The sequence below is a fragment of the Leuciscus leuciscus genome (assembly GCF_965113295.1).
Source record: "Leuciscus leuciscus genome assembly, chromosome: 16".
Lineage (NCBI taxonomy): Eukaryota > Metazoa > Chordata > Actinopteri > Cypriniformes > Leuciscidae > Leuciscus > Leuciscus leuciscus.
In genome coordinates, this window is record NC_138740.1 from 4,445,104 (window position 1) to 4,459,525 (window position 14,422).

Here is a 14,422-nt window from a genome sequence, read left to right on the forward strand (position 1 = left end):
CCATATATAAGTCATACCCATAATATGAAGGTTTTGCACACATTTGCAAGTTTTTCTGAGACCTCAGACTCATCTACAGCAGGGTAATGTAATGGTGGAATATAATTGTGTAATGAATTTAAAAAAAGTGTAGTATTGTCTAATGTGCTGTTCTTTAGAGACTCGAGAACTTGATAAACAAATTAAAACGCTTTACTAATAACATTACAAAACTGTATCATCTGGTCTTGCTTTAAAGGGATAGTTCACTCAAAAATTAAAATGTCGTAATTTACTCATGTTGTTCCAAACCTGTATGAGTTTCGTTCGTCTGTTGAACACAAAAGAAGATATTTCGAAGAATGTTGGTAATCACACATTCTTTAAAATACCTTCTTTTGTGTTCAACAGACGAAAGAAACTCATACAGGTTTAGAACAGCATGAATGCGAGTATCACTGTAAGTGTAGGAGCCAGAAAGTGTCTCTGACTGTTGCTTATATTGGTCTTTGTTTAGTAACAATGAATCATGAAATCTCAAATCAGAGACTGATCACAAACTCCTACACCTTCGTACTGTTGATTTATGTTTGCCTGGACATGTTAAAACACGCAACTCTATGAAAGAACGTCCTGTGAACACGTACGGGGGATTTTGTTTATACACTTACGCTCAGGGCCTAAAACTAACTTTTTGCCACACTTGCCAATGGCTGGTGACACCAAAAATATTTCATACAGGCCATGAAACTCTTTTTGCAAAAACAGGCAGTCATGACACCAACATTTTAGATACCAATGAATAATAACTAATATTTACTAATATAAATTTAAAACATTATTAAAGACAAGTAATAAAATAAGAACAAATAATCAAATTAGAAGCAAAACCACAAATAAATACAAATATACAAATGAAATAAACAGTGCTTTTTCATGAAGATCTGACAGTAGTTTCCAGGTACAAAAATGTAATAAAATAAGCAAATGTAAAATAACACTGCATAGTCTTCACTGTATAAATTAAACATCCTTATTAAAGTTACAAAAGCTATTCAGCAATAGCAGAGTGATTATTCTTTGTCCTTTGTTGTTTGATTAGCATTAAAACCACAGACATCAGCAGGAATATTAGGCTGCTGTCCCTTTAATAGCGAATGCACGGATCTAATATACTGATACTGACACACATGCGTTTACTTTCTCAACGGTTTGTGTGTTCCTTGGATGCTCACTGTTTTTAGACATCATTTTGTGTGAATTTGTCCGCTCAAGTACAAGAAGATGTGAAGGAAAGCTCAGTTTAGAATCTTCGCGCTGAGACGCAGCTTTCTGTGCGCGTGCGTCAGATGTTTGCGCACACAAAACCTTCTGCGAGTAACGAAATGAGCCCTTTCACGTCTTCTTGCGCTTAAATATTTTAATTGTCAAGGCTTAAACAGTCATGCCGATGAAGCTCTGGCCCATCAACTGTCCCGTGTGTAGTTCACGTTTATTCAAGAACATCCATTGTTGGAATTCATACAAATATGACCGTCCGACTGGCGAGCGAGTGTTAATTTTAGGCCCTGCTTAGGGCTCGTTCACACAGAATGCGTTTTTACTTAGAAAAACATGAGACGCAAGCAGTGGAATGGGGGGAAAACGCAAGGTCTCGAGACACATTTTTTAAATGTTTTACTGATTTTAACTTGAGGGCCGCATTTTAAGAATGCCATGTCATGCATGAGACACTGCAGAAGATGCGAGCGCAACGTTATACGCACCTGTCTAGCTCGCATTTACTTAGAAAAACTATAAAAATAACGCATTGGAATGGAAAAACACGTTCTGTGTGAATGTCCCCTCACACCTCTACACTGACAGCAAGTGATGTGATGAAATAAAGCTAGAACAGTCTCATCATAATCATCAAAACTATCTATATTGTTACATATTTGAATACTTCCTCATCCTCAAGATCTCACAATTATGACAGCGACATGAATAATTATGAATAATGACAAAGCAAAACAAATGACTGCCAAATGTGCCAATAAATAATATAAAGAAAACTAAACCAAACATATTTTAGTGCTTATCAATGTAACTAATAATCATAATTATTTCAGAAACAAAAAGTTAATATTTAACATCACATTTAAGAGACAGATATTTTGTTTATTTGTGCTCTTCCACAAAATAATTACAATATTACATGTATTTACTCTGCTTCTACTTCTGGTTTGAAATTGCATTTGATTCATCTGGTCGTCTTTTAAAATAAAAATGTTGTCTTTTACCAAAATAACACAATTGAATTCAGTCGAATCATGGCCAAATTTCAGATGCGTCACATAATTTAGTGAAGAATCCAAATATATGTGGATTTCTGTCAGTGTTTGAGTGTGAAGCGTGTTGATTGTGTCGGACTCTGAGGAGTGAAGTGTCTGTTTTCTCCTGGTATTTCTGGTTAGTTAGTGCTGAGGATCTCTTTGATTGTTAATTATTGATGGCACACGTGTGTAAGCAGCACATGGCAGCGGTGTGAACGGCAACCCGTCGGACCTGAACTCCTGTCAGGGATAAAGTTTGACGTGTGGTTCTTCAGAGTGAAGTTTGAGATGAAATCACGTGTTTCTGGCGTAGATCCCCGAGGTCTGCTAATCACCAGTGTTCAGTGCTGTTGGCTTCACAATGATAAGAGCCTCTTCTCTGTGGGTGGAGAGATGAACATTTTCTGCATATTAGCTAGCATTCTCCACATTTAAGGATCTAGTTCAGGCCTCATTGTTTTCCGCCATTATCATTTGTAGCTTTGCAGTTGCTGCACAATTCATTGAAACCATTGGAGTGATTGTACTGAATTTTAAGACTGGGAGATTATCGAACACTTAAGTGTATTTGTATGTGTCATGCCCTTTCATTTGGTCATTGAATTGTAGTGAAATTGGCTCCATTTATCATAATAAATTCAATGATAATGATGACAAATGAGTCCTAGGCGTAGCTTTTGTGTGTAGATAATATTGTTCGAGGCACAAGGTTACTCAGTTTATTGTGTAAGAATAGGCACTATTAGGTTAATAACTTAAGAATAATGTTTCTACTAGGGATGTTGCGGTGACGGATTTTTTCCACCGGTTAATCGACGTGTAAAAAAAACGGTAATCCCGGTGTCACCGGGGTTGCGTGTCGGGGATTTCGGGTGGCCGAAAATGCGGACGTGCACACGTCTCAATTTACTTTCACTTTAATTAGCGGCAATTCAGTAGCATTTGTTTGAATTAATCATGGGTTAATTTATTTTATTCTTAATAAAAATACACAAAACAATAAGAAACTCGCTTGTATTACACACATCTTTATTGCAAAATGAATAATAACTTGACACACCATGCAAAAACTAAACAAAAGCACTTGTGAAACACCTTTAAAGTGCATTTATTAACAAAACGAACCACTGCACACATCCTGCAAGTATCAAACAAGAAATTATATAAAAAAATGCACTATTCGTTAAATAAAGTGCCTGCCTTTTTCAGAAAAGAAACAAGAAAAAAAAACACCGCACAACCATCGAATATGAAACGAACGAACATCAAAAACTTCGTTAAATAAGGTAGCCTACCCGAATAATCACTGGACACTTAAGTGCAAAAAAAAAAAACGAATATAAAAATTTAACTCACGTTAAGCTGCTAAAAGATGTGCGTGTAAATTCGAAGTGTTACCTCCGGATGCTGCCACTTTCATCAGGCAAAGTTTACAGGTTGCCTCATTAACGTTTTCAGGTTCCCTGTTGGCATTTGGTTTGAATCCAAAATATTTCCAAATAGGTGCTTTTGCATTTCGCTTTGAAACAAGATCTTCCGCCATCCTTTGCCAGTTAGCTCGCCTCACTCTCCTCAAATGATAAATGAAATCGGACACCTGCTGCTTTACTGCGGCGCTCGTTCCGCTTACGCTAAATTACGAAGGCACGTAGTCACTAACTGAATTAAGTGCTTTATTGCTATAGGCTAAAACTTCAACACGATGGGGACGGTGCCGGTGGTCAAGTGCTATGACCGGTATGTGGGTTAAACACCGTGTATCACCGGTAACACCGACTATCGCAACAAGCCTAGTTTCTACGCCTTTAAATATATTTTTTATTAATTTCCTTGAAGCAATTAAAGGAGTAGTTAATTAAAATTAGCCCATGATTTACTCACCATCAAGCTATCCTAGGTGTTTATGACTTTCTTCTTTCAGACGAATACAATCTGAGTTATATTAATAAACACCATAACGCTTCAAGCTTTATAATGGCATGGATTGCAGCCAAATGCAAAATATCCATATTTAAAACTTTATTAAGTAAAATAACTAGCCTAGCTTCCGGCCAAACGAACATACGGATCCGACTTAAGTATAAAGCGCAACTTAGGCTATGTTCACACTTAGCGTCTTTTTTGACAAGAAAAAGTTGACAACAGATATTCGGCAGCGTTCGGTTACAAATAGCAGCCGAGCGCGTCTTTTGTTGCTATAACAACAGCTGCAACAGTAGCCTAGTGCTGTGTGATGCAAAAAATGTCGAGAAAGAGAAAGTTGGCTCTTGCGTTGGCTTTTGAAGTTACCGGGGAGGAGAATGTCGGTTCACAAAGACGTTTGTGGGTGCACGACAGACAGTTGTTCTTGTTGTTATGGAAACGACAGGTCTCGCTACTCGCTTGTCATTGGTCAGCTGTCAAAAAGGCGCTTGACGTAGGGCGTTCTTTTCAGAAAAGTTGAACTTTTTTCAACTTAAAAAGACGCCCTGAGCTGCAGAAAAAGACGCCGGCGGTGGCGTCTAAAAAAGTTTACTCCATAGGGTTATAATGTAGAACAGACGCTGGCAGTTTGAAAAAAGACGCTAAGTGTGAACATAGCCTTATGCGACTTACTTACCTACTCTACGCCATGACGCACTACGCTACTTCTGACATCACAAGTTGCTTAAGTTGCGCTTTATACGCAAGTAGAGACTGCATGTGGCCATTTGGCTGGAAGCTAGAATTTTACTTTATTTTTCTTACACAAACCCATCGCTTTGCTTCAGAAGATCTTTATTAACCCCCCAGAGCAGTGCGGAGTTCATTTATAATGGATGGACGCACTTTTTTTGAGCTTCAAACTGATGGTTGCAATGCACTGCCATTATAAAGCTCAGAAGCGTCTGTGTTTATTAATATAACTCTGATTGTATTCGTCTGAAAGAAGAAAGTCATAAACACCTTGGATGGCTTGAGTGTGAGTAAATCATGGGCTAATTTTCATTTTAAAGTGATCTACTCCTTTAATTACGACTAGTTGCACATAAATAGACAAAACACTTACAGTATTAAACACTTAATAAATAAAAAAACACACAAACTAATCAGTTGTTTGATACAAAAAGATGAATTGTTTCAAATTTATGATTGAATTTTGATATTATAGCCTATATTAATATCTGGTGCTTTTATTAATTTAATACTTTTATTGAGATCAACTCAATAATTTGTTGATTTGCCAAATCCTCTATTATCTCCCATCCTTAACGATCACCAAAGAGTCAATTTCTCGATTGGTTCTACATCTATTTGATTATTTTGGCGTTCGGCAACTAGTTGTAGATCACATGACTTAATCTGGATGCTTTTATGTTGTGTGGGAATTACCATGAGTTTCATACAAAATCATATTGTAGTAAAAATTGTTCATGCCTTTTTCGAATTTGTATCATAATTACAAATAGGAAAGAACATTTAATGAAAGTTATTCATCCACAAATTTGTTCATGTTTTTTTTAATTTTTTTTATTACAAGTAGAAAACGTTCATGAAAGCTCTCAGACTTTTATGATTCGGAGTTGCGTGGCGATAATGACGTGTTTTGCTGTCGTCATCAACAAAGCTACAATATGGATCCATTGTTATGAGCGTTTCCAAATTAATTAATAATTTTAAAGAATGGCTCAGAGTAGAAACTCTAGCATTTCTAAATTATGGTAATTTTAACGCAAAGCGATTGACTTTTTACTTTTAGCTAGTAACTGCTAAATGAATTGGTTGAAATCATAGACTGTAAAAAAAGATGGACGACGCCCCTTCGCTCTCTTCCATTGGTGAGAAGTGAAGCCGCCAGTGTCCCGATATGGCCCTGACATCTTGGGACTTGAGTCTGCCCAGTGGCGATCTCGGGACCAGACCTGCGCAGTAGTGAGCAGGAAGTAAAGCCGCGAAATCAAGGCCCCGCCCCCTCACTCTTGCAGAATGCACTCTCCCTGAACTTTTTTAAGTGGCCTATGTCTGCTCCGTTCCTCCGTTCTGCTCTATATTTTGATGTCTGTTGATTGCAGTACGACAAGAGGCTTGTTAAAATAAAGTAAATATAATCTCCTCAGTCCTCCGAAGATCCCGAAAAAAAGTCAGTTGGTGCTTCAGTGACTACTTCGCTCAGAGAACCTGTCAATCTCAGCTGTCAATCATGACGTCACACCACCGTTTTTATAGCATCGCGTAACTAACTAAAAACAAACTTATTTTAAAAACAGACACTTGAATTTACAACAGCGTGATTAAAAACTACAGTAAATGACAGAAACCACCTTTGGAAAAATGTAATTTAATTGTTTAGTTGGTCTCACGTCCCGTTGAATAACACAGGGAGGCGGGGCTTATGACCTATACTAGGACCAGTCACCGGGGGGCGATCGAGACGTTTTGGCTTCACTTTTCAGGGCTTGTGCGGCACGCTTAGTTGAAATAATTCAATTAAAACAACAAAAAACAAGGAAAAGTCACATTTCTCTGACATGACATGAACCATCTTCAAGTCTGTCGAACAGCTCGAGTGTCAAGTCAACATTTATAGCGCTTTATACAGATTGGTTTACACAGTGATACACAGGAAAATGATTTAATGATCATTTTAGTTCATTTTAGCTCCAAAAGAAAAGAGTGTCATTGTTAAGCTGAAATTAGTTCAGTGTTGATTCAGTTTCATTGTGAAAGTCATCAAATATTAAATGAGTTTTATCTATAAAGCAGCTCTGCAGAAAACAGATGTAAAGAGAGGTGTGAGTCTTGTTTTTATGGGTGTTGAAATGAGCATTACAGGGGTTGAAAGTGCACTATTGTGCTGCTGTTGCTCAGGGTGTTGTTCTGATGGCCCTTCTCCAGGATATTTACTTCAGGTCAGATGAGAAGCTTTGACTTCTTGTCAGGTGCCATAATCCTCTCAGTGGATATGTAAGTGGATTTGGGGCTTTATTTATGGTTATGCTTCTTTGAGGCGATGAGCCCTTGAACTGTTATAGTGCACATCTCCAATTTCTCTCTCTCATCTGTTTGTCCAACCAATGAAAGGCAGGAGTGAAACGATGTTCAGAAAACTGATAAACTAGATACAAATTTGATGTTTGCTTTGAGAAAGCCTTGGTAGAAAGTTTGAAGTAGTCTAAATAAAAAGCATTAAGCTTGAAGGTTATGGTTGTAAGCATGGATTAAATGGGTATATTTGTGGCAATAGCCAACAATACATTGTATGGGTCAAAATTATCGATTTTTCTTTAATGCCAAAAATCCTTAGGATATTAAAGGTATAGCGGAGGATCTTTCCAAATTTTAGATAAGACCCGCCCTCTCCACTTTTTGAAAAGTTTGATTGATTCACCAGAATGATTGACAATTAGGAGGACCAATAGTTTAGACTACCCACCAGGAAGTAAAACATCCTCCGCTATACCTTTAAGTAAAGATCATGATCCATGAAGATATTTTGTACATTTCCTACCTTAAATATATAAAACATATGGAAAACTTATTTATTACTTTCAGATGATGTATACATCTCAATAACAAAAAAAATAAGACTGATTTTGTGGTCCAGGGTCACAATTTTAATTTTCTTTTCTCATTATTTAATTGAGCGGAGGATAAGACAGATGTTCATTAGAATCGTGTTTACTTGGTCAATCGTCAGTTGACCAAGATCAGTTGTGACTCATCTGAACCACAGTGTGACTTTTCTGCACGACCCTAGCAACCACCCAAAACACCAAAGCAACTACAACAGTGCCCTAGCATTGGTTGTTTGTTTTCATAAAATGTAAAATAATTATAAAAAAATTAGCCATCTAAACCTGTCCTACTTTCATTCTCTCCTGTATTACATTTTGTATTGTTTATTACCATCACAGGCCAACTTAAACAAGCCTTGCTTTTTGTTAGCTGTGCCAAATCATGTTTTAGTTGAGTTGCTTGACAAATAAGCGGAAGTCTTGCTTTTGAGTGGTTTGGCAACAGTGTGTTTCCTCTAAAAACATGTCAGCTAACCACAGTGAGTGAGTGACTGCATCTCAACCTCATACGAACACTACACGTTCCCACCGCATTGACAGATATCACATGCTAGGTGATGAAACTGGCCTAATATCTGGAGAGATATTCACTGAAAAACATTCACTGTTCATTGGTTTTGAAAAACTAAACCAGAAAGTCATGTGGTGAATGCAGAGCACGAAATCAAATTAGAAATCTAAAATCAAGAAAATGATGTCCTATAAAGAGCACCTGCAAAACCTCATGACCCTCAAGGTCAGGAAGTCTTAAAATGTCCGATCGTTTAATCTTTATGGCAAGGCACGGTTAGTTCACATTTCAAAATGCTGTGGTTTGACTCTTCAGAAATGTATGAATTAACATTCATGATATTTGTTAAAATACTTTTTTTTGACAATAATTAAAATTATGGTTAAGATGTGTGCACTCACATTTATTCAAGGTGTAAGAAAATTATTATAAAATTTTACTTGATGGTTACATACCAACTTTTTATTAAAAGTCATTGTATTTTTGGAAATATTTGGTACAAAAGTTTTTCGAAACCAAGATCAAGTAGAAAAATACAACTTGAAACCTTAGAAAAGTACATTTCTAAAAACTTGACACATTGTAGATGTTTTGACTTTATCATGGACATTCTTATTTGCGTTGATTCATGCAGCGATTTATTTATGCACGATATAAAAAATAAATAAAAAATCTTTCATCAAAATATTAAATAACCATTTTTTCAATCCTTCCCCTTCAAACACCAGTAAAGCCCAGAGTATACTTTATTTTTTTACGTGTGTACGCTGGTGTATGCGTAAGTCTAGGCTAGTCCCACACTCCCGCAGACTCATTCGCCAGCACTGCTGTCAATCAAGATGTTACACCACATTTTTATAGCATCAAATAACTAAAAGTTTTGGAGAAAACAAAAGCTTTTAACATGCGCCTACGTGATGAGAACTACCTAAAGTGACAGAAGGATGATTTGATGTGTAACTGGATTTTTTTTTTAGTTTGGCACTTGTCCCATCCGATTACATGGAGAGGGCGGGGTTTAAGACCAGGGGCCAAGCTATTTTAGACCGGTCTATAGTGTTAAACAAGTCTAAAATGTGCTCATAGTCTAGTCTAATGCAAGTTAGACTGTTTCACAAAAATAAAGACTGACTTAATTTAGACCAAAAAAATTAGACACCTTCCCCCCAGGCTAACTTAGGTCTAAGACTCTGTTACCTTGGCAACCAGCAGTAACAATCAGTTACATTACAAACAGCCAAAAGAAAAGGGAAAATGGCTCATAATTTAAACATTTCTTCTTGTTACTACATTCTCCGCAAAATTTCCCAAGTAAAATGTCCTTGTAACTGTTACACTCCTCCAACAAACACATATGTTCCGCTGGGGTAAACTGCACTGAGCGGCTGAATGCGCTTACTCGATCCGCCATGTTTTTTGTTTTGAAAAGTGTCTTATTTTACCCAGAATGCATTGCAGTGTAGTCCTACTTAAGATAGTCAGAGTCTTAAGTGCTTTGCGCAACGGTCTGATTTAGATGTCTATCTGAAGTCTGACTATCTACTATATCTAAGCCATAGTCAAAGTCACCGGCCCCAGTACTGCAGCCAGACACCAGGGGGCGATCAAAATGCTTTGTCTTCACTTTACAGGACTTGTGCGGTGTGCTTGGTGTGAACGCAGGCGGTCGACGTATTTCTTTAGAAAGTTTTATCTTTGTCCAGTGTCTGCACTATTTTTCTCCATAAGTTATGGCCGATAAAAATTTATTTTTATTCGTTTAAACTAAAGATATGCGACCTGCGTGTCCAAAGTACGGTTACAAAAATCAGGCAGTGTGCGTACTATTCTGGAGCAGAAATTTGCTTTAGTATACTTTAGGCTTATGACCCATCAAACCTTTATCAATGACAGCATCAACTTCAGTGACCGCACCACAATGTCGCCTGCGTTTGCAGTAACACAGCAGTAATGCCCATTATTTCAGCTCTAATTAAGAGCTAAACGTGAATCCCAGAGGCCTGGTGAATTAACAGGCGTGTTAATTCAAAGGGAATCAAAGGGACAGGCGTGGAACGGGAACATCAGCAGGATGTAGTGACGTTGATCACGCTGACGTTGTGTTTTGATGTGAAACTGCTTTGTCTTTCAGGCCCGGAATAAAGAAACCGGTGTGCTAGCTGCAGCTAAAGTGATCGAAACCAAAAGTGAGGAGGAGCTGGAAGACTATGTGGTGGAGATCGACATCTTAGCATCTTGCAACCATCAGTACATCGTCAAACTCCTGGATGCCTACTTCTTCGACAACAAACTGTCGGTAAGCTGGTTAAACTGACCATACTGACCTTTCTTAAAAGCGACTGAGGTGTGTTGTCTTGCATATCTTCTGAATTGCTCAGTGGGTTTACATTTATCATCTTTCGAGACGTCAAATGCACACCCTTATTAAATAACTGAGCTGCCATGCAGATTCCCGAATCTGACAAAAAATAAAAAATTAAATAGCAGATGTGATGGCTAATATTTACTTTTCAAATGAGAACACCTAAACTTATACCTAGCATCAAATATTAAGATTTAAATGAACCATATTCTGCATTTATCGTTTCACTGAAGTCCGTTTATAATGCAATTTTTCATGATGTCACCTTTTCTCTGATTCGGCATGAAGTGAAAATTGCATGTTCGCATCTCAATGCATGTTATAGATCTTATTCTGAACAATTAGTCGTCTTTTCTCTTCGCATAATCTCTTTTTTTTAGGGGTTCACGCGTGTAACCCTGAAACCCTACTGTAATTGTTCAAATTTCCAAGCATCAGCATTCTCCATTTAAAACTGATCGGGCAGACCGAACCGTAAGTCGTAGAGACTTGAAACTTTGAGGGCTGGTAGTACTCACACCGTCTACAACGTCACCAAGGCTCGCCCCGATCGGCCTGACGGGGGCGCTACAGCGGTCAAAAGTACGCAATGGCTCATAACTCCTAAATGGCCAAAATGCACGCATAGCGAAATTTGCAGGTATTTAATTTTTTTTTGAAAAACATACTTTTGTGAATTAGTCCTAGGTTTTTGGCCCGATCGAAACCAAACCAGTGCAGCAAGATTCTCTGGAGTCTGATTGTCAATAATTATCAAAAAAAGTTAAAATTTCGATTTATGGTCTCTAATGCTTGGGGACACACTTAACGACTCGCTGAAACAATCTACGAGTGAACTGAACACACTTACAGACTGTTTCCAATGACTGGAGCAGATTTTAAACACCGACTGAACGCAACTGGCAGGATCAGTCGTAAGTATCAAATTACGTTCATAATCGGCCTTACAGTCGTTAAGTGTATCCCCGGCTTAAGGGCCGCCAAAACGTTCGAAGTGGGCGGAGCCACTTTTACTAAATTGGCTCTAACTCGTGAACGGAATGAGATATTTTCACCAAACTTGGCGCACATAGTATATAAGAGCTAATTCTGTGGTCACGTGAAAGCACGCAACTGGCCACTTGGTGGCGCTATAACAAGCTATAACGCTTGTTTACATTGAAGCTTCTGTCGGTTAATGAAGATTTGACAGATGAACTCGCGGCTCAATTGGACTCTTGTTGTGTCAAATGTGATAAGACTTTTCAGTTTCATGGACGTCGCCATTAGGGGTGTAACGGTTCACAAAATTCACGGTTCGGTTCGATACGATACACTTGTGTCACGGTTCGGTACGGTTCGGTTCGGTACGGTTTCCATTGGCTACAGCAAAAATAAATAAATGCCAGAGAAATTTCCTTGAATAATAAAAAAAAAAAAAAAATTTATTTAATGAAACTAACATCATAAAGTATGATTTATTTAATTTAATTTTTTTTGCTTTTTTTACTGAGCAATAATGGAGCTATACTTGACTCTTCTTATGAGCATATAAAACAAAACAGCTCCTTGGACAAAATGAAATGTAATATTGTAGTAGTAGGCTATTATAAACAAAGGTTTATTTTAGTTCAGATTAACATTTGAGGGCAGCAATTGTATTTATAATGTCAAAATAAAACAGACGTAATGTTACTTGAAAGCATTATAGCCCACTATTCCTGACAAACTTCCATACTTGCAGTTAGTGTTACTACAGCAAATCCATTCCACGGTGAATGTTGCTGATCTGTGGACTCCGGCCAGTTCATTCATGGCACGATGTTTCTTCATGGTTTCCACGTCAGCGCTGTTTGATCCGTTAATAACAGAGAAATGTGCATGTTTCTCACTAGATCTCGCAGCGATGTTATTACTTCAGTGGCAAATTCAAATGCTTTCTTTACTGGTCTGGATCTCTTAGCGCTGTGTGGTGTTGTTTGATCAGGCTCGCGCATAGGGCTCGCGAGTCCCGCTTCACAGGTCAAAACTGATAAACGGTCCACACAAACACAATAAGAGTTGCTCAGTTTTGTTCCTTACATTGCATTTGCCAGTTGATGTTGTGGTCGCGCCAGCCTCTATGAGCGCGCTTGCCACCCGCGACGCGCCTTCATTTGAAATAACGAAATTTTGGTCGGCAGAAAAAATGGTCCAACGAACCGTTCGGTACGTAATGCGTACCGAAAACCGAACCGAAAGCCTCGTACCGAACGGTTCGATACGAATACGCGTATCGTTACACCCCTAGTCGCCATCTTTGATACTACTTTGGGCACTGTCACTATGGTTAATGTTAAAAGAATACAGGCTTGACTGTTGTTGCACGTTCATACAGACAATATTCGAGTGAGACGCTACTGTAAGTTGCTGTGTGAACGGGACTTTTTGAGACTCGCACCTGTAAGTAAATGCGTTGTTAATCCCAAAAATTGACAGTGTGAACGTAGCCCCAAAAATGTGGTTTTGAAAAATTAGGGATGTTAGTTGGGCTCTAAAATACTGTTGTCACTCCCGTTAACTGAACAGCACATGAACATAATCATATTTAACGCTCTGAATCAGGACTGACATCTGTATTCTGCTGTTTCTGTGTGAATCTGGCTACTGAGTAATAAATTAAACGATGTCTATATGTAAACGATTTGCTAATCTCCATTGTTCACATTGTTGTTCATTAGCGTGGGACAAGTATAGCTAAAAACTAAATAGAAGTTGATAAGTGAATGTGGTTGATTGTGTCTACATGCTGTCAAGGGTAACAGCTTGTAAAAGCACGTTTTCATGAGGAGCCATTTAAAGCATTGCTGGAATTCCTCAGTGTGACGGTAAATTTGCTTTTCTGGAAGATGTGTGTCTCCAAGATCTCATAGTGTTTGAGTAAGACTTCCTTTTGAAGGAAACTACTCTGACCCTAAATACTAAACTCTGGTAGCCTTCGTAACTGGGCTGTGGACATGAATAGATCTATTTTTCACTTTTTTATAAAGTGCAGCAGGAATTATGTTTATTTTAGGCCAAAAAAGTAAATGGGTTTTTGGTTAAATACCTGAAATAAGGTCTGTGGTTAACATGAGCTTAAGATATTGTGATCATATAGGTCGTTTATAGCCTAGGTTTAGATCTGGCATTCATTTGTGAAGATTATCATAAACAACAACAACAACGTGTAAGAATCATAAACTTGTATTGGTCACAGAGCTTATTTCTGCAGTAATCGATAAGCCAATGGAAAATCCTGTTGGGTTTTTGTCGAGGGAATCTGGGTGATTCTGGGTTGGCCTATGAAAATACGTCATCTATTGATTCTTTGATGTGTAATAGATTTGTAATAGATCTATAATAGGAAAGTTTATAATTAGCATTTGCGTATGTTAAGTTTGCTCATACTAAAGCATGAGGTGTGGCACAGCTGTCTGGGCAATGCAATGCTAGGCTGTGTCATAGATGAGCATATCTGGGTGTGGACGAGGCGTCTGGGCGACCAAGCTCTCGATTGGAAAACATTCGGATGGGAATGTGTGTGGGGTTTTGTGAAGGGAAATAGCTGCACGCTTGTTGTCAAACATAGCAAGCACTTGTTCTTTTTGACTTGAGTGTGTCAAGTTGTCTTCACCGAATCTGGCGATTCAGATGCCGAACTGAAAGCACACGACTGTCCTCAGACCTTAAGCATTTAGGCCATTTGTTTGTCTATGTTTGG

The 14,422-nt window shown here is 38.1% G+C and overlaps 1 protein-coding gene across 1 annotated transcript in view; it reads left to right on the top strand.

The window, feature by feature from the left end:
* The window catches only part of stk10 (serine/threonine kinase 10), a 65,223-nt gene that overhangs the window by 1,449 nt on the left and 49,352 nt on the right, over window positions 1-14,422 (top strand). The window contains exon 2 of the mRNA XM_082141249.1: window positions 10,471-10,635. Within this exon, the coding sequence (XP_081997375.1) occupies window positions 10,471-10,635 (165 nt within the window). The remainder of the gene's footprint in view (window positions 1-10,470; window positions 10,636-14,422) is intronic.